General features: G+C 42.5%; 1 protein-coding gene across 2 annotated transcripts in view; it reads right to left on the reverse strand.

The window, feature by feature from the left end:
- Positions 1–8,667: 8,667 nt before the first annotated feature.
- The window catches only part of TUT4 (terminal uridylyl transferase 4), an 83,432-nt gene continuing 65,603 nt past the window's right edge, over positions 8,668–26,496 (reverse strand). The window contains exons 21-30 of one of the 2 annotated variants that reach the window (XM_075067613.1): positions 26,152–26,229; positions 25,579–25,756; positions 25,164–25,211; positions 24,987–25,069; positions 22,806–22,921; positions 21,777–21,937; positions 16,302–16,402; positions 13,465–13,990; positions 10,269–10,442; positions 8,668–9,192 (exon numbers count right to left, since the gene is read on the reverse strand). In XM_075067613.1, coding sequence (XP_074923714.1) covers positions 9,101–9,192; positions 10,269–10,442; positions 13,465–13,990; positions 16,302–16,402; positions 21,777–21,937; positions 22,806–22,921; positions 24,987–25,069; positions 25,164–25,211; positions 25,579–25,756; positions 26,152–26,229 — 1,557 coding nt within the window. In that variant the 3' untranslated portion in view covers positions 8,668–9,100. The remainder of the gene's footprint in view (positions 9,193–10,268; positions 10,443–13,464; positions 13,991–16,301; positions 16,403–21,776; positions 21,938–22,805; positions 22,922–24,986; positions 25,070–25,163; positions 25,212–25,578; positions 25,757–26,151; positions 26,230–26,496) is intronic. The other variant, XM_075067614.1, reaches the window with a different exon arrangement.

Here is a 26,496-nt window from a genome sequence, read left to right on the forward strand (position 1 = left end):
AGGGTGGGAATAAGCAAACTGTAGATGGTATCCCAGCCGCAACCGTCGGAGACCCAGCGTCGCGAGTAAGCTGGGACCACGCACGGGAGAGAAAAAAGATGGTTGGAGAAAAGAAGGAGATGGATCCGTTAGGAGGACTGATCAGCGCCCCTAGGGTGGCACCTTCAAAGGGGTTCGGGCCGGAGAAGTGCTTGGAGGGAGGAACCTTGGTTCGTCCTCCCTGATTGCCCGACTGACTGTCCCACCGGCCATTTCTATTGCGCCGCCTGGCGTAGTCTTGCCTCTGCCTGGGCTGTGGGTAAGGCCTGTGCTGTTGCTGGGGTCGGAAAGGTCTGCGTTGGGTGACCGGCGCGTGCATCCCCAAGGCATGCATAATGACCCTATTATCTTTAAGGCTTTGCAGCCGAGGTCAGTCTTGTCCGAAAACAGGCCCTGGCCCTCAAACGGAAGGTCCTGGATGGTGCATTGGAGTTCCGGAGGAGGCCAGAGACCTGTAGCCAAGAGATGCGGGCGCATAGTAACACGCCCGAGGCCAGAGTTCTGGCGGCCGAGTCTGCAGCGTCTAAAGCTGCCTGCAGGGAAGTTCTTGCAACCTTCTTTCCCTCATCAAGGATGCGGAGAATTCTTGACCGAGCGTCCTGCGGAAGCAGTTCTTTAAATTTATCTGCCGCCACCAGGTGTATATAGGTGTAGCGGCTTAGTCGAGCTTGCTGGTTGGATTACCCCGCAGCTGCAAGGCGCCTGCAGAATAGACCTTCCGGCCAAGTAGGTCCATACGCCTGGCTTCTTTAGACTTGGGGGCCGGGGCCTGTTGACCGTGGCGCTCCCTCTCTCGTTCACAGACTGGACGACGAGTCTGGAACATGGGGGCGGCGTGAACATACAAATATTCATAGCCCTTCGAGGGGACCATGTATTTGCGTTCCACGCCGCGAGCAGCGGGGGAACGGAAGCCGGGGACTGCCAGATGGTCGTGGCGTTGGCTTGGATGGTCCTAATGATGAAGGAAGGGCGACACGAGTGGGCGCATCTGCCGACAGTATGCTCACTACTGGGTCCTCCACCTCCGAGACCTCCTCAGCCTGTAATTTCATGTTTCTGCGCTACGCGCCTGAGGAGGTCCTGGTGTGTCCTGAGGTCAAGTGGAGGGGGACTGGTGGATGTCGTCCCCGCCACTGCCTCGATCCGGGAGGAAGACGAGGAGAGACCTGGCAGGAGTGGATCCGTCGGCGGCTCCGTCTGGGGTACTGCGTCCGATGGCTCTGGTGGGTGCTCAGGGTCCTGAGGCTGAGATGACCTCTCCTCTGTAGGGGACGGAGGAGGACGTGAAGAGGTGGCCTCCGGGGCCCTGTGTTCGGATTGTTCGGACGACGCGGAGCGGATTTGCTGAGGGCCCTGGGCCTGGTGGTACGCCCAGGGGGTCCAGAACCCCACTGCTGAGGGCCATGCTTCCTGCACGGGTCTCGGAAAACAGAGCAGCAGGTCTAGCCTGTGAGCGTCTAGGTATGCACTGTCGCTCGCGAAGAGACTGATGTCTGGCGAGAGGGCCACGGAGGCGCCGCTTACCGAACGAGAGTGGTACTGTCCCGTACTCCTGACTGCGAAGACCTCCTCGTGCCGGAGATCTGGTGCCGTGAGTTCCATAGCGGTGTGCCGCGATCGAGACCCGGACCTGATCCACCAGCCCGGTGCCTTGGAGGATACCCTCGACCTGGAATCTGGATCGCCTTTGACGAACGAGAACTCGGCTCTCGAGTCACAGTGGCCGGTAACCGATGGCTGGAGCGGGAGCGGTGCCGGGAGTATCGGCACTGGCATGAAGATGACCTACGCCGCGAGTACGACCGGTACCGCCGCGGAGAGCGGTGCCGGGACTGCGAGCGGCATCTCAGAGAGCGAGCCTATTCAGGGACCTGGGGGTCTAATGACGCCGGGAGCGGCCGGACGCAGGATCTTGACTAGCACGTGATCAGCGGTGACGATGACCCGGGGGAATACGGCCCCAGGGCCGTAGCACGGGCGCAACTCGACGCACTCGCTGGTAGCCGCCATAGGTCCGTCGTCGGCTTGCCCTGTGATTGAAGAACGCGCGCCCCGGCGGTGCCCCAGTGCCGGGGAGTTGGGCAGCGCAGGCTCCGGGTTCAACACAATGGAGGTCCCTGGAAGGAGTAAATTCTTGGGCGTTAGATGGGACCACCAGCTCGACCCCCCAGATTCTTAGCGGGGGAGCTGGGAGGGACCAGGCTCGGAGCGGGACCTCCTTGGCCCGGAGCGGACCTCCCGCGGGCCCGAGTCGACGAAATCCCATGGCCCAGAGCCGCTCTGGCCTGGCTGCGGCCAGGAAGTAAAAAAAAGAGTCGTGAGAAAGGGAGTACCGGGCAAAGGCTCCGTCCCGGCCTGCTTGCCGGGGTGGAGGGACGCTGACGGTCTTTTCCCCAGGCCCAGTGGCCGGAGGAAGGTCGGCTTGTCGTGGCATTTTTCGCGGGCCGGAGTTGGTTCCGGTTTGCCAAAGCTGAGGCGGCAACTCGGTGGCCGGGAGGAAGGGTTAAGCGCTGCTTCCATCAGGAGAGTTCTTTAGGACGCGTGATCGCTGGCTCTTGTCGTGCATTCTTGGTCTGAAGGCCTTACAAATCCGGAAACTTCTCCGGAGATGTGCAGATTGCCGCCAAGGCACTTCAGGCAGCGCGTCTGTGTGGGATCGCTTAGGTGGGCATCGGCTTTTCTTGCAGGCCGAGGCAACGGTTTGAAACCCAGCCGGACGGAACCAGGCATGAGGCCCGCGCTGGCCGCGGGGAAGGCGTTAGAACCCCAAGCCCCGCTAGACCTAATATTTACAAACAAGAACTACTAACTACAACTATTCTATAGTTTACAACTAGAACTGGAACTACGAAAAAAGTGACAAATCATAGGAGGAAGCTTAGGGTACGTGGAGGACAGCCTTATGCCGCGTTCCACACGTCTCCAACAGGAACGGACATGGCAGTAAGAAGGAACTGAGGAGCTGACGGCGGCGCCAGGGTACTATTATTAGCCGCCATTGGCGGTTGCCAATCTCTAGGGGAGACCTGCTGCGCCCTGCTGGAGTTGCTTAGGCGTAAAAGTCTTCCGACGGAGCATGCACACACGGGCGCTATACACACTACTGGAATGGATATGAGGCAATCACTCAAAAGAATGGGTATTCACCCATGAAAGCTCATGCCTCCAAAACCTCTGTCAGTCTATAGGTGACAACAGGACTCTTTGCGGCTTTTACAGATCCAGACTAACACGGACTACCCCTCTGATATATTCAACACTGAATTACACATTTAACAGGCAGGTCGAGTCAAAGCAGCTACAAGCATACAACGTGCAGAGCTCAGAGTTGCAACCTTCAACTCTTATTACTAAGAATATCTGTTTAGTTTATAAGGTGCCCAGGACTCTTTGCTGCTTTTAAGAAATTCTAGTCCATTAAAAACTTCTGTGCCTCTAGGCCTAACAAATCACATTGCTTTTTAATCCATAAACCATTTTTATCGTATATTTTTATGGGGGGAGGGATAGCTCAGTAGTTTTGAATATTGGGCCTGCTAAACCCAGGGTTGTGAGTAGTCCTTGAGGGGACCAGTTAGGGATCTGGGGAAAATCAGTACTTGGTCCTGCTAGTGAAGGCAGGGGCCTGACTCTATGGACCCTTCAGCGTCCCTTCCAGTTTCTATGAGATTAGCGTATATCTCAACTTATTATTATTAAACACATTAAATCCACCATACAAACAGTTAGTTACATGTCTAATACTAGCGTTTCCAGCTCGGGGAAATTGGGCAATGGTTAGCTCAAATAGGCAAAGTCAGGTCTAATGTAGTAATTGACAACAGTTATGTGCATAACTGTTCATATCATTTGGATCAAACGTTTAGAGAACAGTTTCAAGTGTGTAGTTGTTAGGAGTATACAGTCCTTTCTCGCACTGATGAAATCTGAGTGTCACAAAGTTCTAGGGGTAGAATAAGCTGGATAAGCTCGTGACTAGTAACTGAAGTCTTAGTTGTCCATTTATTTGGTATGCTACTGTCACATTCAGCATTCACTGGGAGGGAAAAGTCTTCACTGCATGATCAGGCCTTTATTCTTCCTTCAGTGTGTCTTTATTTTTCCTTTTATTCGCCTGTGGTGCCAACTCCCTGGCTCTTGGCAACTCCCTGGCTCTGCACTAAAATTATCAGTAATTAAGTAGCTAATGTTTATATTATGAGCCCTCTGCTTAAGAATTAACACCTAATGAAATGGAGGGTTGTGGGTGCACTCACTGGTAGAGCCATTGTTTCCGACTGTCCGTGTGCAGACTCAGGAAGAAAACACTGCATCAGTTCCTAGTGTTTACATTTGGAAAGTTTTTTTCATAACCATGAAGCTTATAGCAATTAACAAAAGCATAGAATCTGAAGCAATGGCATCAGCCATGTAGGCCAGAACTGCACAAAACAGGATGGGTTGACCCCCTCTGACCTTTGCATGCTTAAGCTGTATCTTAACTGCAGTTAATATGGGCTCTTGTTTCTAATTCTTCTCCCCTCCATACACAAAAACCTCTCAGCTGGGTTTGGTGGTGGTTTCAATCCAAGTTAGTTGGCTCACCCAGGGCTCTAGACAAATGCCTGCATCAGGCTTTTGCTTGGACTAGTAATCCACGCAAGGCAGTGGGGATACAGGTTAAACTTGTCAAGTGTTGATAAAGTATGTTTGATTAAACAGCAGAGGTCACTCAAAACAATACAGGTACCTTTTGGAACAGTGAAATTCACAATAAATGAAGCAAATGAAAATCAAACTATGGCTGGTAAGAAATCAACAAATTCCATGAAAAGTTATTATGTATAACAAAGGTAGGACATGACGAGGGAGACTATCAGAGTTACAGGTGCAAAGTTACATGAGACAGCTAGACTATCAAAATTACAAGTGCAGTCAAGGATAAGGCTCGTTACAGAGGAGATAAATCATTTCTTTACATTGCAGGTGACAGTGGAGAGAAACTCTTCAGATAAAAGTTTCACCAGAGACTGAAGATTAAAGTAGTAGTACTGAAACAAGCTGATAAATTAAATAGCAACAAATCATTCAATCTTTGAGTGATCAGTCCTAGTGAAGTGGCTGAGCTGCTAATAAATATGCACTCATTAAAATCATTAACTGGAGGGCAGTGCCTGTTCTGCTTAAAAACACTCTAGTAACTAAAAACCGCTTTAGGGGTCACCTTACAGACCACTGAGCCTTATATCAGTAGCAAGGAGGTAGTTACTACTCAATGCACAAGTGTTCAAACACAAACAAAATATTGATGTATGAAGGACTGAAACATAAGAATATGCTGTGTAAATCAACAGAGCATCTTCACTAGGAATGCTGGGTTCAGGCTTGGTCACTCTGTCTTAAAAACGATATATGATTCTTACTTTTGTTATCTCCTATAAGGGCCATAAAAATATTTCTCTGAACTGAAATTGAAAAGACGAGGACTGGTAAATCAAATGTTGTTTATTGTCTAGTTTTACAAGAATAAGGGTTTATCCAATGAAACTAAACAGCAATGCATTTTAAACTGAAAGGATTTTTTTAAACAACTGCAACAAAGTGTCAAAGTCTAAGAGCTTAGCAGAATTCAGAAAGGTTTTATATGATTAATGAGAATATCCATTGTTAGAGAGGATTTTTTAAAAAAAGATGCTTATGTTTCAGGGCATAAGCCTGTCACTAATAGGAGGAGGAAGAAACTTCCATTGAGGCCAGGTTATTCCATAATAGTCTTAAAGAGATTCTGGCACTTTTTTCTGAAGCATCTAGTACTAGCTACTTTTGAAGATGATTCAGTGGGGGCAATTTCTATGTTCCTAGCAGCATCTGCCTCATTAACTATCAGCAGGAAGAGGGGAGTGCCTAAGCCCATAACTGTTTAATACATCTGAATGAGAACAACTGTACTGTCAACATTTCTGTTTATCTTTAATAAGAGGTCAGCAACTGAATAGCTCAATGAGCAAGTTGTTCCAAAGCCAAGGGGGCAAGAGCTGAAATATTAGCTTAGACTTACCTTAAAAACAAAAATTCAGAGGAAGGATGTGCGATTTTCATCATTTAAAATGTGTTCTATGCTCTTATAAATAAACATAGCTATAAAATTAATATATTGGATCAATTGGTTAGTATCAGTTAATGAGGTGAGCTAGGGTTACCCAAAAGATCACTATATGGAAAAGAGTCTCAATCTTCTTGGGCAAAAGCCTGTGGAATAGATGGGGCTTAAAATGTACCCTGAGGTCCACAAATACAGGCTTTGTTGGACCGGGGCAAGTGAATTCCAGAATGAGAGGCCCCTCACTGAGCATCCTGTCATTTAAATCTAGAAACTGTCAGCCCAAGCAAATCTCAAGTGTTGGCAAGAGGGAGTCTAAAGAATAGCCAGAAAAAGACTGGACGATCCAAATCAACATCCTGCACTGGAATTGGAAGCAAACTGTGAGCCCCAGTAGACAAGTAAGCAGGCAGGCAGGCTGCTCCTTGTTTGAAACCGCCACCACCAGCAAATGGAGCAGCAATGTTACGCACTAGCTGAAGCTTCCACGTTGTCTTCAGTTACAGCCACAAGTAGAACGTGTGGCCAGAATTATGATGGAGGCAACAAATACATCAATAACTGTGGCAAGCTCGCTCACCAAATGCAGATGGAAAACACAACTTTGTCTAAAACCAGTTGGGGATCCAATAGGCTCCCCTGGTTTGCATCCCCTATTAACAAACAGAAGCAAGTGTCCTCTGGAGGATTCCCTGTGCTTACTATGATTGACTCTTGTCTTGTCCAAATTGAATTTCAGGCATTTAGTCCCCACCCAGGCCCCATTCCTAGTCAGATACAGAGATGAAGAGTTTGAGTATCATCAGTGAACTGAGCCTTTATTCTAATCGGTCCACACATCCTAATACTGATTTTGTTACAAATCCAAAGATAAACTAACAGCATACATACATAACAGTAAGGCCCTCTCATGACAGTCATCCTTTTCATCTCATGCCCTATCCCTTTGCTATCATTTGTTATAGATGTGTGGACCGGTCATATTGTCTGTGACTCACTCATGCCTTCAGTGCTATATATGGGCTGGTCTATACTACGGGGTAAAATCGATTTTAGATACGCAATTTCAGATATGTGAATAACGTAGCTGAAGTCAAATATCTAAAATCGATTTACTCACCCGTCTTCACCGCGCGGGATCGATGTCCACGGCTTGCCATGTCGATTCCGGAACTCCGTTGGGGTTGGTGGAGTTCCGGAATCGATATAAGCGCGCTCAGGAATCGATATATCGCGTCTAGATTAGACGCGATATATCGATCCCCGAGCAATCGATTTTAACGCACCGATACGGCGCGTAGTCTAGACGTGGCCTATGAAATGGTGAGGACTCCATCTCTTCATCCTCCTTCCAGCTACATTAGTGACCAATCCTAAACAGGAGCAGATGGCAACAGAACTTTCCCACAAAAGAGAGCTCTTTGCGCTGCAGGCTCAACTCCAAGAGATCCTGTCAAGCACTACACCGCCTGTGCCAGCTGGGGCCTGGCATCCCCTCAGTGATATCTCAGGGTCAACATTCTCAAAAGGAGCTAATTTTTAAAAGAATGTCTACTACATCTGTCAATTGTTTCCTTCAATTTTTTAATAATATGAAACTATGGCTATTTGGGAGACTGATGAGCTCCACGTCTCAAAACTTTCTCAAGGGCAGAATTAGTGCAGTTGTTGGTCATGTAGGGAACAATAATCTCTTTGGAAGGAATTTTTTCCACTCAAAAAGAATATCTTGTGATTAAGATTTTTCTAAATTTAACAGATTGATCCTAATCTGCTACTATAATATGGAAAAAGACATTCAGTCCATGGCATGCTAAAGACATAAGACTGAAAGCAATAGCACAACCAGCCTTTAACATGTTGGATAAAGTCAGACAATAGCTGACAGAGCTAAGTACATTCAGAATGGAATTTTAAGACTGCTACACAACAAAGTGGCTATGCTATCAAATCGGCTGTTTGGGTCAGACTGTCCTAAGGAAGCCAAACTAAAGACTAAAAATTAGCAATAAGAAATCACCTCCCTCTTTGAAAGGCACAAATTATAAAAAGTCAAGCCAGAATATATCCCTGCAGGTTAAAGCCTCTATCAATGTACAGAGTATATGATATACAGTAAGCACGCAAGATGCAATTTATTGAAGGATCAGTTTAATGACAGGTTCCTTTCTCCCTTATCTGAGGCCCAGTGTCACAGCACAGCTTGATTTCTGTTTAGTACTTGCACATAATTGGATTTAAAGCTTGTGAATGTGGAAGCAGATGTACACACTTTCCCTCCATATATACTGAGTATATTTAGAGGAAAAATGTGTGATCCGTAAAATACAGTAATAGCAAATGGTGATGGTAATTATTTTGGAAAAACTTGAAGTGATCAGCTACATTTTGGTTCTGAATATGTGACCCAGTTTTTCAAAGCCACTTACAGTGTTCACATCCCTTCTTTCAAAGATTTTAAGCTAGAACTATATTTTATTTGTTATATTAATTACCCAAATATGGAACAAACACATTCCAATATACAAGTATGGAAAAACCTTAAATCCTGGTTTTGCACTTGTTTTATTTTTTCCTTTAAAAATTTTTTTGGCACTACATAGTTCTGTAAAGAATAGAAGTGACAATTTTTTTTAAAACACATGAAATCCCTTTCTAATTTTATTTTTAGAACAATATATATAAAGTTTGAAGCAACCAAAGTATGAATACAGCTAATAGAAAATAAAGAACTTAATTTTAAAAATTCTCTCTTTACATTTTACCAAGATAAAACAAAAACACAATTGCCCTTAAAAATAGGGTAATAAAATAGATGAAATTTGTATCACTCACTTTTGTGATACTAGTAAAAACTATAGATCATATCTATATACAAATGATACAGTTTAAAAACAGTCTTAAATAATCTTGTATCTAAACATGTTGCATTAAGATTTTAAATCAGAACCTGATTTTTCTCCCCCCTCCCATTACATTTCATTTTTTCTGTTGAATGTAATTCATATTCAAGTGTGGGTGTCCTTGAGACAGAAGCGAGAACCGCTGGTTATTCTGCATCAGTGGACCAGCTAAAAGAAAATGGATTACAATTATTTTAGCAAAATAGATTGACTTAAAAGTGCTTGGCTATATTTAATATATTAGGCATTTATAAATAAAAACATCTACTTGACTGGCACAGATTCCAGCTGTGCTGGTATCCAGTGTTATCTGTAAGGCAGCACTATTTTAACCCAGTCTCTGAATATCTCGGAGTCATCAATACACTTTTATTTGCACATTAGGTTATCTGAATTCATTTAAGTTACAGCAGGAGATAAAACGGTAATTTCAGAGAAGATGGAAATATTGCCCTGACTCATTCAATAGATGCAAGTAAAGGAAATAATTGGACGTACATACAGTACCTTTCACCCTAAGGATTCTATCTAAGATTATATAAGATTGTCCATCATCATAGAATCCTGGCACCTTCAAATTTTGGTCCTGATTCAATTCTTACTGGAGTCAAAGGACATCTTTCCACTGACTTCAATGGGATTTAGATCAGGCCATTTATGAATTAAGAGCCCAACCCTGCAAGATTACACAGAAGTCACTAAAAGTTGAGAGTGCTCATCATGCTGAAGGATTAGGCCTTAAGGGCCTATTCCTTTAACCTTTACTCACGCAAGTAGCCCCCTGAAATTGATGTATGGAACACAAGCATAGTGAGTTAGGAATATTCATGGGTAACACAGTTGCAGGTTTGGGGCATAAACACACAGGAACTGGTTTACTCCTACGGAAATATAAGTGGCTCTAGTGTTGGGGGCAACAGTCAAGGGGAGAAGGGTGGATGGCAGGAAGGAGTGGGGGGTATTCTGGTCAAGGAAAGCAGTGCAAACCCCTACTCTTTCAGAAAGTGCCATAGAATTTTTGTGCTCATGCCATGAACACAGGATCTTGGATTTTAAAGTCTCGTTTAAAAAGATCCCAACATAGACTTCAACTGATCTACTGTGTGAGGATGAAGTGTTGAGTTGACTCTGTTGGAATTCAAATTGTGCTTCCAGGGAAGCAAAGTATTCGAAACATGATTCATCAGCTTCTAAGCCACTGAAACAGTAAGAGAGACACAGCTTTCCTTTATTTGTTCTAGTACCTTGAGGGTAGAAAGGTTTGTTCGGTGGATAGCTGGCATTTCCCTGCTGCATGTAGTTCTGAGGCATATTGTAAGGCCACACTCCTCGGAGGAGAGGAAAATGGGTAGGGGTCCCATGGTCCCAAGGGACAGAAGGAGGGTTCATTTTACCAAACTGTCCTTGGAAACCCTGATCTATTTTTCAATTGAAAGGGAAAAGCATATTGCAAAGTTCAGACAAAATAATGAAACAGTCAGTCATAAAATACAATTTCTCTCTCTACAAATTACTATGCGGGACTGAAAGCAGCTAGATTTGGAAAGCCAACATCTTAATAAATCAATTATATTTCACATAAAATTACTGTTTGTCACTTTAATGACTCAATGTTGAATGTAATACTACTAGCTTGTTGGTGCCAGAAGCTGAATTAGCACTTAGTATGAAGATATAAAATCTTGCCTGTCAGTACAAAAATAAATGAGATGTACTGGATGTAGCTCCAACAGGTTCTCAAAAACAATATTTATATTTAATCCTGAAAAGATCTTCAACCATCATTGATGTCAGTGTGACCTGAGGACAATCATCTTATTACAAAACTGGATCCTTGAAAGAAGTGATGTGAAGGAATTTTACTAATTCTTGTACGTTTAATAAACTTAATACATTACTAATACATATTAAGAGAAATTGGTATTGTATTTCTAGAAAGAAATATTAAAAAACCTCTTCAAGTACTATACAGTACGTAAGCTAATCCATTCACAAATCAATATTACTGGAACATTAAGGATGAGAAATCAAGAACTCAGAAGTCAGGGCATTCCAAATGTTAACGTTGAATGCTCAATCTTAACTCTCTCCTCTTGTGCGTTTGCCTTACTATTTCAGAAGATTTACAAGATAATTTAAAAAAAATTACATATGAATGATCCATAGTTATTAATTTCAAAATATTCTTTAATAAAACTAATACACCTCTCCCCCCATAGAACGTGTCCCGATATAACACGAATTCGGATATAATGCGGTAAAGCAGTGGGGAGCCCCAGGTCCTTTAAATCCCTGGCCAAGCCCCGCTACCAGAGCTCCGGCGGTGATTAAAAGGGACCTGGGCTCCCCGCAGAGGCTGGAGCACCAAGCCCTTTAAATGTCCGCTGGGGCTCTGGCAGCTGGGCTTGGATGGTGATTTAAAGGGCCAGCAGCTCCAGCTGCTGCGGGGCGCCCCGGGCCCTTTAAATCCCCACCCGAGCCCCACTGTCGGAGCTTCAGCGGTGATTTAAAGGGCCAGGGGCTCCTGTAGCAGCTGGAGCACCGGGCCCTTTAAATCACCACCAGGGAAGCTGGTCCAGTCCGGCATGGCATACTGGCTTCTGCCGGTGCGCTGCACCGGATCAAACCCAATATAACGCGGTCTCACCTATAAGGAGGTGAGATTTTTTTGGCTCCCGAGGACCACATTATATCGGGATAGAGCTGTAGTATCAAGCCTTTTGTGATATCAGAGACCAACTCTCATGTAGTTTGTCTGTATTTGTGCAAGTTTCTTCATGAGGTTCTTCATCAATCTCATGTAGTTCTCACTGCTCCAAGCAAAAAACCTTTTACATATGCATTACGTAGACTGGTATTGCTGATGAACCATGTGGTTGTCACATAATGGAATTTGTTTTTTCATTTTTTTAAATTTTGCAAATTATATACAAAAAAACTGTATTAGAAGAAAGCACTCAAATTGTTAGGAAACGCCAGCTTTAAGGTTCCCTGTGCAACCTTAATACAGTCCCCTAATGAGTCTTCACAAGAGCACATGCCATTTTTTCCACAGGACCCCTGACTTATTCAGTGCACAGGATGAATGGTGCTCTAGGATGAATCAGAGTTGTGTAGTAAAGAAGGCTGTCTGTAGGATCTCTGCCTCCTTTGTTGCAGAAGTTGGAAGGTGTGTAATGAATGTGGCAGGGGGTTCCAAGAAGAGAAAGGATCCTCTCACGGTTAAGGTATTTGAATGCTGCCTGGAGAACTGGACTGTATCCCTGCCATTACTACAGAGAAACTCTGTGATGCCACTTAAGTCGCTTAACTTTTCAGAGGCGGTCACTATTGTGTTCCTCATTTTTTGGGTATCTGATTTGAAATCCTGGGGTCTGATTTGCAGAAGCGCTGAGCACTTAACAGCTTCAACTGAACTCAACAGTAGCTGTGCCTGAGTATATAAAACGCTGTACAATGCTAAGTACGCTGAAAACTCAGGCCCTAGGGGTCTCAAACTGGGTATCTAAAATGAGTGGAAACTTTTCACTTTAACCTCTCTGTCCCTCGTCCCCTCAAAAAAGTGTTGTGAAGATTAATTAATTAACGTTCATGAAGGACTCAGACACTATAGTGATAAGCACCACAGAAAAGTCCATAGGAAATTAATAATTCTGCCTTCAGAGCAGAGTTTGAATAGTGTGCAGTAACCAAGGCAGGATCATTCATTGAACAAAGAGAAGGAAAAAAATATTGATTCACTAAGTGAGCACCATGTACCCTGTGCACTGAATGAGGTACTAGTGCTGTAGAAAAATAGTATGTGATAATGTATTCTAAGTCGGCCTCTGCCCAAGGGAGCTGAATTAAGGTTGCACGGGCAACCTTAATTCTGGCATTTCCTAACTTTTGAGAATATGACTTTGCAACCTTACTAATGTTCTTTTAAAATAACTTTTTTTGTCTAATGTATTATAATAATAAAGGTATAAACTGAGAAAAATTCATAGTATTATGGTTGAGGTTCATATTTAATTACTGGAATTTTCTGAACTAAGTGCTTGATTTCTCAGCCTTACTGTTGCATCAACATTGCCTCTTTTACATTGCTGTAAATAATCAGAGTATCAGAGTTGGAAGGGACCTCAAGAGGTCATCAAGTCCAACCCCCAAAAGGTTCACTTCCTTCTGCCAACACTAATACTACTGGATTTCTCAATGGAAAGTGCCACCATGTTTCCTGTGGATGCTAATGGCAGGATCACCAATCCCTAATATCCAACCCAGATTTATGTAGTTTTTCTAGAAAAAGTGTAAAATTGTACAGCCGGTGCAAGTGACTCAGTTCTTTAAACTTCACATTTCTTTAGGGTAAAATAGATTTAGAGAGTTAACTGGTTCTGTAACATTTAGCATTTGTACAAAAAGTGCGAGATGTTTGATACAATAGAGAAGAGTTACCTGAATTCCCCACAGTGCCATTGTTCACCAGTGAGTTTGGAGTCACGGGGTTGTGCCAGTGTCCCTCATGAGAAGTGCTGGGGATTCCCATAGGCCTGGCAGCAGGCTGTGCAAAGATGATACTGGGATCATTCAAGCTTACACTGCTCTGGTTATTTGTGATGTTGCTGCTGCCAGACCTCACAGAAAATGGAACATTTGTTGAATGAGGAGGGTTACCCGGTGCAGAATGAATAACGGGCCCATGAATAGGCCATGAAGTGTTGGGAAGCTGAATTTGGTGGTGATGGTGCATCTGAAGTAGTCCCAGGTTATGCAAGGTGGAATACTGACCTGGGGGAGATTGGGTAAAGTTAAACAAAGGCAGCTGGACCTGATGGGGTGGCTGTGCACCCTGCTGTGGCTGTGGAACGTGCTTAGACTGGGACATTGGTTGTGGCTGAGCCTGGTTAATAGAGGCTGGTTGAGAGGAATTCTGTGTAAATTGCTGAGGCTGTGGAGAGTAAGATGACTGATGCGAATCAGACTGGAGGGGAAAAAAAAGTACGTATTTCCATTAGTTCACTAGCTATTTAATGTGTTTCTCTTTAATAAGCACCTGATGTATAATACTCCTCACAAGGAATGTAGATGCTACCCACCAACACATTATCTGAGCTCTGACACATGTTGAGCCAAATTCTCTGCTGGTGTAAATCGAAAAAGCTCCAGTGACTTCCATTTTCACCAGTGCAGAATTTGGCCTGTTAACTGCATTTGGCACATCCCACAGTCAGAAAAGTTATGCTGGGCAACTGTCAGCCCTAAGCCACTATTAGGTTCCTCCAACATCAGGTTCTGATTTGTGATCAGAAGTGTCTTTTCCTGCTTATTTTTTTTTTATAGCACAGAACCTCACTAATTCCCTCAAAATCCCAACAGGTTTACCTCCCTCCTCAGTAAAGAGTTCAAGGCCTTGGCTACACTGGTGCTTTACAGCGCTGCAACTTTCTCGCTCAGGGGTGTGAAAAAACATGCCCCTGAGCGCAGCAAGTTACAGCACTGCAAAGCACCAGCGTAAGCGCGGCTCCCAGCGCTGTAAGCTAATCCCCACCGGGAGGTGGAGTACCTGCAGCACTGAGAGAGCTCTCTCCCAGCGCTGCCGCTGCGACCACACTCGCACTTCAAAGCGCTGCCACGGGAGCGCTCCCGTGGCAGTACTGTATGGCTGTAAGTGCAGCCATACCCCAAGAGTGGCTCTCAGCTCCACATGCATTTTTGTACATGCTTCCATGGTAAACACCCAGTAATTTTTAAATCTTTATTTAAACTGTTAATGAGAAATTAGAAAGGCAAGGTGGGTGAAGTAATATCTTTTACTGAATCAACTTCGGTTGGCGAGAGAGAAGCTTTCGAACGCCTTTCCAACAGAAGTTAGTCCAATAAAAGATATTACCTCACCCATCTTGTCTTTCTAGGATCCTGGGGGCGACACAGCTACAATGCCACTACTGAGAATAACACATGAGAAATTGTCACTCCAAAGACGCGGCCTATCTACCACTTCTTCGTGCCAGGCTTACGAGGCGATGTTATTATAGCATTAGCAGGAGAGCAGGCTCTCTTCTTTCTCTCTCCAAGCTCTTCCCATACAGCAGATAAACACAGGAGTAGAGAAGAGCCCGGGAAAGCTGCTTGTTGCTGCCACAGGGTAGAGGATCATGCCAAGAACTGGCCTGGCAGGGAAAGAGACAATTTCCCTGCTCCCTTAGCACAATTCTTTACAGAGTTCCTGCACCTGATCTATTGTCTTGGCTGCTCCTCTCTCTGTCTAGGTCAACAGGTTCTTCCCTCCAGCAGCCTGTAGGATAGTAACACTTCCCTTAAATCTCTCCCAACCCATAGGTTTCTCTTCCACATTGACAACCCACAAATTGGCTCCCTACTGTGGTGGTGGTTGATGTGCAACAGGCAAAGCACTTGCCCCTTGCTGCTACTCCAGTTACTTCTGCATCAGTCTCAGGCAGTTTAATCAAACCAGGAAGAGAAAGGCAAGGACTGAGAACTGGCAGAGACAACTGCTAGCTTAATAGCTTATACAAGTTTAAAAAAATATAACTGAGGACTTACTACTACGGACATTTTTAAAATGTAAAAGTGTATTTGGTGGCATGTAACCCACACACATTAGCAGATCACTATAATGAGGTGGTATATTACCAAGACTCTACCCCTGTTATAGTGCATTCTACAGAACACTTACTTATGAATTTTGAAATAACACGAGGGACAATGTTTTCTTTGTCTCTTCGTAATGAGAATTCTTCTCCCTTCTGCTTCCCATTTTTTCTACCTTCCCCTGATGGTCATCATCCCAACCAACCATCGAAAGGCCCTGACTTATTTCATTTTTTTAAGATAAGGGAGAGACCAATCACAATTATCACCAATTCACAGTCTCTTGCATGGATGAGTTGAGCTGTGCTCTAGTTCAGATCTAGTTATAACTCTGAGCATTTCTAATAAGCTCATCTCTGTGATAACTAGGCACAAAGCCTCTTAGTTTAGACTGACTGGAAGCAATGCTGGCCTTTAAGAACTGCTGGTTACCCAGAATGAAGCTTGCCCATGCAGTTTCCATTCTGAGAAACCACAAGTGATCTCTAAGTGACAATGCATGGCAACCCAGATATCAGTTTGAGTAGCTGGTACTGTTGAGTAAATGCACTGTTATTATAAAAACCAGAAGTCATTCAGAGCAATTAGTGCAAAAATCTTACCAGCACAAACCAGGTTTACTGGTTTAAAATAAAATACTTCTAATTGTAATTAAAACTTTCAAGCTAACTGGAACTTACACATTCTGATGGTTGTCTGGTACGTAATGGTCGTTCCACTTGCTGTTGAACTGAACCTGTCACTAGCTGTGCATTTACCAAGCTTCGGACCAACTGGGCACCTAAACAAGAAAATACCATAAATAGAAGTTTTAATATAAATCAAGAGACAATGCATTCTAAGAAATAAGAACAGCTATCTTGAGTCAGACCAGTGCTCCACCTAGCCCAGTATCCTGTCTTCTGACAGTGGTCATTGCCAGACGTTTCAGAGGGAATGAATAGAACAGGGCAAATATCAAGCAGTCCATCCCGTCATCCAGCCCCAGCTTCTGGCAGTCAGAGGTTTAGGGATCCCCAGAACACGGGGTTGCATCCCTGACCATCTTGGCTAATAGTGACTGATGGACCTATCCTTCATTAACTTATCTAATTTTTGAACCCAGTTAGACTTTTTACCTTCACATCATCCCCTGGCAACGAGTTCCAAAGTTTGACTGTGCATTGCGTGAAGAAGTATTTCCTTACATTTGTTTTAAATCTGCTGCACCGGGGGACCACTTGTTCTTATGTTATATGAAGGGATAAATAAAAGTTAGCTATTCACTTTCTCCACCCTATTCACGATTTTATAGACTTCTATCATGCCCCCCCCAGTTGTCTCTTTTCTAAATTGAACAGCCCCAGTCCTTAATCTCTCCTCGTATGGAAAGTGTTCCATACCCCTAATCATTTTTGTTGCTTTTCTCTGTACCTTTTCCATTCTAATATATCTTTTTTGAGATGGGATTACCAGAATTGCAAGCAATATTCAAGGTGTGAATTACTATGCATTTATGTAGTGGCATTATGATATTTTCTGTCTTCTCTACCCCTTTCATGATGGTTCCTAACATAGTTAGCTTTTTTGGCTGCTGCTGTATGTACACTAAGCAGATGTTCACAGAGAACTACCCATGATGACTCCAAGATCATCTCCTTGAGGGGTAATAGCTAATTAAGTCCCCATCATTTTGGATGCATAGCTGGAATTATTTTTTTCAGTGCGCATTACTTTGTACTTATCAACACTGAATTTCATCTGCTAGTTTGCTGCCCAGTCACCTCATTTAGTGAGATCCCTCTGTAACTCTTCGCAGTCAGCTTTGGACTTAACTATCTTGAATAACAGTAGGGACAGGACCAGGAGCCAGAAACTCCTGAGTTCTAATCAAAACTCACTGTATGGTTTAGGCAAATCACTTAATCTCATTAGCCCTGTCTACAGTAGGAAATTTATCCATTAATGAAAACAGGTGTTAGCAATGAGTGCAACACAACTGGCCATTTAACTTTGCTCTGAGCAATATGAATGCTCATGTAAACAAGGCTCCTTATCCAGTAGTCATGGAAGCCCCATCTAAACCAGAGCTTCAAGCATTGCTACCAGCAGTGGAACTTTACCAGTATTAGCAACATTGTGAAATTGTTGCCAAAAAACCCTAATGCAAAAAAGGGATAAACATTTTCAAAAGCAACTCTGAAACAAAGGAACCTAACTCCTTCACTTTCAATGAGACTTTGGCTCCAAAGTCAGTTTTTAAAATAGGACCTACTCTCCTAAATTATTTAAGTGCTTTTGAAAATTTTACTCAAAGCCTTTGTGGGATTATATTTACCTACCTCAGAGGGATGCTGGAGGGTTAATGTTTGCAAAGCACTTTGAAGAGGAAATGCACTACACAAATCTGAAGTATTATCATTATTATTAAATGCATCAGTCAGGGAATGAAAGACAATACTATAAAAATTTGAATGAGGAATAAAATATGATATTCTGAAACTAAGACTAGACACTAGACTACTTACATAATGGTTTTAAAGCAAGTCAGGGAAAAATTGTTGTAAAATATTAAGACGCTTAAAAATCTATTCTAATGTCAATCACTGTTTTATGTAAGGGTTGCTCTGCCTGACATTTTTTCAGAAATTTTAAACCACTGATCCCCCATTCCTCCCTCTGCAATTGCAACACAGGAAGTCTCATTCTAAACACCTCTCCACTCTAATGGTATTTTTGCCTCATTCTAGAATATCATCCTAGAATACTCAAGGAGTTAATAGAGGAGGTATCAGAGCCTCTAGCTATTATCTTTGGAAAGTCATGGGAGATGGGAGAGATTCCAGAAGACTGGAAAAAGGCAAATATAGTGCCATATAAGAAAAGGAAATAAAAAACCAGGTAAACACAGATCAGTTAGTTAACTCTGTGCAGGGAAGATAATTGAGCAAGTAATTAAAAGAAAGACGCAAAACACTTGAAGTGGTAAGGTACAATAGGGAAATAGCCAGCAAGGATTTGTAAAGAACCCAATCATGTCCAACAATCTTATAGCGTATTTGATTAGGAATCAGTCGTGGGGATAAGGGAGAAGCGTGGATGTGGTCTAGATTTAGTAAAGCAGTGATTAAGGTTGCATGATAGTTAATGAAAACTAGCAAATACAGATTTAGATGGGGCTAACTATAAGGTGGGTGCATAACTGGCTGAAACGTGACCCAGAAGTGGTTATTAATGGCTCCCGAACCTCTTGGAAAGGTATAACTAATTGGTGGTTTCGCAGGGTCGTTTGGGACGGCTCTGTCATAGTCATCGCGACTTAATGTTGCATAGGAACTCGCTTATTAATGGCAGCGAATATCAAGATGGAGGGAGTGCAAGAGCTTTGGAGGACAGGTCAAAATTCAAAAGGATCGGACAAATGTGGAGAAGATGGTCTGAGGTAAACGGATGAGTCAATAAAGACAAAAATGCCAAGAGGCTGCCGTCCACGTAGGAAGGACACAAGTTTGCCAATTACAGAATGGGAAGAAGGATGTCCTAAGGAAGGATAAGGCGGAAAGAGATTAGGGGGGCATAGTGGACCACAAGCTAACTTAGTCAGCAGTGTGATACGTGAAAACAAGAAAGTGATTCTGGATGCATTAACAGTGTGTGTTAATACAGACACAAAGAAGCTTCTTGCGCTCTACTTGCGCGGTAAGGCTCAGCTGGAGTATGTGGTCCCAGTTCTGGGACCGCCGCATTTTCAAGAAAGATTGGAAATGGAGAGGTCAGAGAAGAGCACAAGAATGATTAAAGGTGTAGAACATGACCATGAAGGGAAAGGCTGAAAGAACTGGTTTACTTAGTTTGGAAAAGAGAGACGACATGGGATGATAGATTTTTCAGGTATTAAAAGGTGTGGTCGCAGAGGAGGGAGAAAACTGCTTCGCACTTAGCCTCTAGTATGAGAACAAGAAGCAATGGCTTAACGCAGCAAGGGAGATTAGGTTGGAACATAGGGAAAGGTTTTCACGGCCAGGTGTGAAACACGGAATAAATTGCCATAGGAGCTGTGGAATCTCTCTCTGGAGATATAAGAGTAGTTTAAACATACATGGCTATCAGGGATGGTCTAGACAGTATTTGGTCCTGCCATGAGGGCAGGGGACTGGACTCGATGACCTCTCGAGGTCCCTTCCAGTCCTAGAGTCTATGAATCTATGAATCTCATACAGAAGAACCTTCACTTTGAGAGAGATCCACAAAGCAGTAGACAGCATGTAGAACATTCTACTACAGCAGTTAATTGAAATTACATAGAATTATCATTTTTTCTTTGCTAGTCTAAAAAGCAAGATATTCTGTGGGTTCACAGAATTTGGTTTTGTCAAAACAATATGTGACAGCATTTTACAATACCACAGAGAGACAAGGACATGAGCTCCTACCAAGGGATACTGTAAGTGGTCTTGTGAATGATACATACAGGCAATAAAAAGAACTAGTTCATGATATTTGGTGTGTTGGTTAAAGAGCAGGGCTGTAGTAAGATTAACTGAGGCCTGGACCCATCAAAATTTCCGCACAACTATATAGCTCTCCCCATCCAAAGACCTTGTTTACACAGAAACTTCGTGCAGGATAAATATGTGTAAATCTGTAGTGCGCTAGCTTGCCATGCACTGATTGGTCATGCATACACTGCTGCTGAGCATTAAGCTCCATAGTGCACTTTGATGTACTGCTGTCAAAATGTATTAAGGAGCTTTTAGTGCGTGGTAACAGGAGCCTCGTGGTGACTTAGTGTGCGTCAGCTGCTGCGCTGTACATTCACATCCTGGGTTGCTACGCACCAAGCCTCCACCTTGACAGCACAAATAGAGACATCTTCTCCCAACACTTTCCTCCTTACTCTTCCCTTCCCAGCTCCTCTGGTTATCTACCACTGTTTGGTCTTGTTCTTTCCTCACTCTCAGTCCTCATACTCAAACTATACTTATTTTCTCACTGTGTTATGCTGTTGGGCCCCTCAGACCACTCAGTCATGTTCCAAGGATCTTTCTTTAACCCACTCTTGCCAAACAGTGAGAAACTATATTTTTATCATTTCAGAAAGAGATGTGCAGGGGAGTCTGATAATATTATGTAAGAGAGGTGTATGACCACAACCCTGGATCCAAACACCATTAAACTCTAAAGGATTTTGGATTTCAACTTTACATCTTAGACCCATCTCCAACTATAAAGCACTTCAAGACAGAAAAAGGTTTATAATTTAAAAGTATGTTTATTTGTGCAAAGAGACAAATAAAATCTAGTGTTAATTAAACCACCATCCTCCTGCTGTCATGGCTATAATGGAATGCACTTTCACACTGTAAGGCTCTGAGTGCAATCCCCCTTAGAAATTAAAAACACATTTTTTCATATTTAATACCATTATAAATTCTGGAGCAGGGCTTGGGGATGGAGGATGACAGCTTGTGATGCTCACATATTAACCTCACAACCCCTTGAGGAGTCATGACCCCCAGTTTGAGAACCCCGGTCTACTTCTCCATGGGTCTCAGTGAACAAGAGCTAGGATCCCTGCCCCCTATTGTAGCTGCTTTGAGCTGGTCATGCAGCATAAAACAGTTCAGAATTCTGTTTACATAGGGGAATACCCAAGAGGGATTAAGCTGGTGCAGCTGACTTTATACCAGACACTCCTGGCCCTTACAACATGGTGTAGTGTGAGCAGGCCAGTGGTATTGCCTAACATGCTAAATCCTTAGCCAGCAAAACAGACCCTTCAATGGCCATTCCTGGTGGCTTAACTTACAGCAGTGCTTAGGTTGCTTTAAATTACGCTGCGGTCCAAAATACCTCCCCAACTTTTCCAGGATCAAGAGAGTGGAAAGGTGACTTAAATACACCTTCTTCCATCCATTCACTTTGTCTTGTGATGAACTCAGCACATCTGGATTCAAGAATCTGGTCCAAAGATTCTAAAGCTTGAGGCAACATCCCTTTTAGAGAAAAGAGGTGCTTATAATGAAGCTTGTGATAACAATTACAGTGTGTGTCTTGGGCTGCAAATGTGAGAAGGTGCAATGCTGAGGAGGGTGGTGTAGAAACCCGAATAGAATAGCCTCAGAACTTTCTAATGAGAATAACAGAAACCATCACAGATGAGACTGCTTGTTTACCTGGCACGCTGTTAGTTCTCTGTCGAGTTTGTTTGAATTCAGGACAATCCCTTCGAACATGTCCCACATCCCCACAGATGAAACATCTCTTCTCTCTAGTCTCCCTGTCCTCTTCCTTCACTTCTTTTTCATCGTCTTTCTCATTCTCCTTCTTCTTCAGCCTAAATGGTAAAGTTTATTAACACTGGTGCCAAAACATCGTCTGTATGGTTCTACAGTTCCTATGTCCAGTGAAGGAATATCATGACCAACATATGTACTGGAATACAACAAACCCAGAGCCCGCAGGGAAACACTTTCCAGAGCCTGGGATAGTTAAGGAACAGCTTGTAGTGGAGTCAATGAACTCAGTTTCTGTTGGATGGTGGAGATGCTACAACAGAAAGTATTACTTCTCAGGAAGAATACATTAGCATCCTGGGCCTGGCCTAGTAACAGCATTGATGGATGTAGCACGAAGCAGTGGTGCTCTTTCAAATGCTGAGCACTGGCAGAAGAAATGGCAAACTGGAATTAATGTGAGGAATAAGGAACAACCTTTCCTTAACCTGTACTGTTTCTTCATCATAAGTAATACAATAATCCACTGTAATAGTTTATACAGCTGTGCACTTTGAAGTCATGTGGTAAAATGTAGTCCTTCCTCCCAAAGCTTACAATCTAAATAGACATGTACTGACAAAGGCTACAGGATTGATTGCAACAAAGAGCAGATGATAATATTGGTGTTTAGCACATGTCTTGTTAGTTCAGCCATGCATGTGTGAGCATGTGCTTTCAGGGGAGCACTGTGAATTGGTTGTGGTTAGTCATATAGCTTGGGCAAAGCAAAAAGGGGATGGGAAGGTGAGGTCAGTGGATTCTTAAGACGGACAAATGGGAAGCTCTGATAAGGAAAACGTATTCTCTGTAATATGTTTTTCTTATCTGCATTGAATATACAAGCCATGAAAGTCCTCCTCACTTAATATGATGATCTGAATTAAATAAATTTTAATTTAAGATGACTGCTTCATGTATTTTACCCACCTTCTCCTTTTTGGACAGTCCTTCATGTAGTGACCAATTTTTCCACAGACACGGCAGCATCTATCATTGGGTGCCAGCTCCCCATCTGTCAATACTTTGGAGTCAAAGAAGTATTCCTGCAGACAAGTGTCAGACTTTTACACTACAGAAGTTATTCATTTATTAATTTACAACAGAGGACAGATAAATCAGATTTTCCCAAAGACCTAAAGTGGGGTGGCATGCTGACATTTCCTACCCTTTCACATTCATTCTATGACAGACTCCACACAGCCTTTAATTTAGTCTAAGTTAAAACCAAAATATGTGTTTTATAAAGAGTGAGCAGCTTGGTCTACAGGAGTGAGTGTGGTAACTCTCCTGTTCTAATCACAGCTCTGGAACAGACTCCCGTTGTGGACTTGAGGTTAAGTGATTTCCCCATCTGTATGAATGGGGTTTGATTGGGAGTGCAGGGATTAGTTGTTTATAAAAGTGCTTTGAATAAATAAAACATTATAACACCATAATTCATGGTATTTCCCTGACGTTAGGATGCACAGTTAGGGCATACGCTGACTTGGCCAACTTTTCTGTAAAACGTTGGATGAAACTTTGAGACAGAGTACTGCAAATTGAAGAACATCCAAGATATTTCCATTTAGATACTTGAGCATCTTGTTGAATGCCGTTGCAAACAATAAACACAGATGCTGCTTGAGAAAAGGCTGATTAATAATAATCTGGGATGTGGTTATTATATAGACACACATACATTTTGTTCAAAATTAAGTCCAACATGTTAATTTATTACTTATTAATTGTATATATGCAACACTCAAAAGCCCCAATCAGATCAGCACTCACTGGGCTAGATACTGTTCGAACACAGAGCAAAAAACAGACCCTCCCACAAAGAGCATATGATGCAAGTTAAGACAAAATACAAGTGAGTGTAACCAACAAATGGAAGGAGTTGAAGAAGGACGACCATGGTAATAATGATAGCCATACTTATTTACATTTACTAGTTATATGTCCAATTTGCAGATTTTGATGGTGGGTTTTTTTTGTTTTGCTTTTAAGATATAAGCAAACGGTAAGGCTGAGATTTTCAAAAGCACCTAAGTGACTTAGGAGCACAAGTTCTATTAATAATCAATGGGACTTGCACTCCTAACTCACTTAGTGCTTTTGAAAATCCCTCCTTATCTAGATAATCCCAGCTGGCCACCGGCTTAGCTATTATTTTGAGGTTTTTCCAAAGATGATGTTTGTTTTCTGTCTAAGATACACGTGTTTCAGCTAAGATCCTTCCTCAGGGGAGAAGCACCAGTCTGCAAGCATAGATTCTTTGAAAAACTGATCGCTCAATGGGAATGAATTTCTGATAGTGGTTTACAGTGAACAGTACACGTTCTATTGGTTAGGCTTGAAAAGTTTACTTTCTTAATGAGCAACCAGTCATTACCACCCAATGTAGAAATTAATAATACTGGGTATGTGCAAAGACTGATGGGGTTGTTCCTTCTATTTAGCATCTAATTCAGACCATCACCAAAGTTCTTAAAGCCTTCAGTGTGTTTTAAAGCTGATTAAGCAACAAGTCTTCTGACTGTTTTATCAAGAAAACTAGTATCGATCATGATTCTAAGGCTTCACACTCAACTTTTTGCTCCTAGATAAAATTTAGGATTCTCTTCCCTTTTGATGATGTATTTTCTACATTAGAGCTGCTCAGCACAGAGTTGGAGAGCCAAATGCTGCTCCCTGTCTGTAAGTACAAGACAAGAACAAAGCTCATCAGCTTCACATGTTTATTGCTGAGGAACTCAAGCAATAAACAAGTTTTATTTGTTTATCAAATAAAATATAATTACAATGGTTATATGTTTACTCTTTTTTAATAAAAATATTATATAAATCTATATACAACTCAGGTGCTTCTGGGAAGTTGTCAATGCAGTACTTACTACTGCAAAGGGTTTGATCTACTACATAGCTCCCTTCTGCTGAAAATACCTATTGGTCTGTTTCTATATCCCTCGTACTCAGCCTTCTATCCAGTTGTACCTTTTTTATTCAGTTTATGCATGACTGCGTGTCATACACATTTGAAAGAAGCCAAGAGAATACACCATTCTGATGGATATAGGAAAGGAAATTATACTAAAGCTTAAGACACAAACAAAGAGAACTTACAGCTTCTCTTCCCAGGACTGGATAGAATGGGGTACCAAACAGTTTTCTCCCATTGATAAATGCCTTCATTATGAAATTGGTCACTATTGAAGAGAAGATAAAATCATTGGAAGACAAAAGAAAGGCACTTTGCATTAGAAATTAGTAAAAGCTCTATAGTAGGAATAAATATCTTACTTTTTCTGGAGACTCCAGCACCAAGATTATGATTCAAGTCAAAGGGATCTAAGAGAAGGAAGAAAAATATCCAAGAGTGGGCAAAATATGTTGCAGCATAAAGTATTCTCTCATTTCGTACATCTATTTAAATGTGTAAGGTCCCATATTACGTACACTCACAGGTGGGAGCAGAGCAATTTTTGGGTTATTGATTGCAATGGGTTTAAAACAGATTTAAATTATGCACAGAAGAAATATTAAAAGTTAGGGGTCTATTGTCCCATTTACATTTGCTGTAGGATTTGCAAACCAAAGTCTCATTATTATTAATGGGAGTTCCCCATGTAAAGATCCTGTGCATCAATGGGAGATCAGATCCCCAAGCATTTGTTGTTTTGTCACATAACAGAACAGAAATTCAACAAACAGGTACCTTCAATGGCAATACATTTGGATGTCCACTGTTTCTCAAAGGTGGTTAGTAGTTTCTTCTGCCGAATGCTGATCACATATTCCTTGAAGTCAAATTCTTCAGTGTAGAATCGCAGCAACCCTAACCAGAGTTCTCCAAGTGACTCAGTGTTCTTTCCAAGTGAAGGCAAACGCTTCTTCTACATGCAATTTAAGACACAGTTCGTATAGGTACAATTAACCAAGTACTTTCCCCCCTGAACTACACATTTTAATAAAGGGCTTGTCTACAGGAAAAAAAGTTATACCTGTATAAACTAAGCCATGACTTTAAATGGATATTTTTATACTGCCATAACTCCTCATGTGGACACTTATTCCAGTACAAGAGTGCCTTTTTCTGCTTTAACTTATGTTGCTTTGGAAGCAGTTTGGGTTTTTCGGTTTAGCTTACTCTTATACTGGAGTATGAGTATCTACACGGGGAGGTATAACAGTGTAACAGTATAATTTAACTATACTGGTATAACTGGTAAAGCTCTCCCATGTTTTCAAGCCCTAAGTTTTAGTGAGTATTTTGGAATTGGAATATTACCAGCTCTTCCATGTCATCAAAGAAAAAGGCATTCCATCCATCAACCATTCTCTGAGGAATCTGTTTTCCATCAAATATCTGCAAAAACACAAGAACAGTTATCTTCCTAGTGTTCACTGCCACCCTGGGTTTAAGTAATCATAAAACAGTGACAGTTTTGTTTTAAAGAGTACTGCAAGAACAGCTTTTTATTTCAGTATTTGTTTGAAAGGTGCTTGGCATTACACGGAAAACATTCAAATGCATTTTACGTATAGGCAATTCTGCTCATCTACCAAATATTTCATGTATTTTAATTTCTTTATTCCTTAGAACTATGAAAATGTGCATAAAATCATCCCACCT

Source organism: Chelonoidis abingdonii, chromosome 7 (assembly GCF_003597395.2).
Source record: "Chelonoidis abingdonii isolate Lonesome George chromosome 7, CheloAbing_2.0, whole genome shotgun sequence".
NCBI classification, from domain to species: domain Eukaryota; kingdom Metazoa; phylum Chordata; order Testudines; family Testudinidae; genus Chelonoidis; species Chelonoidis abingdonii.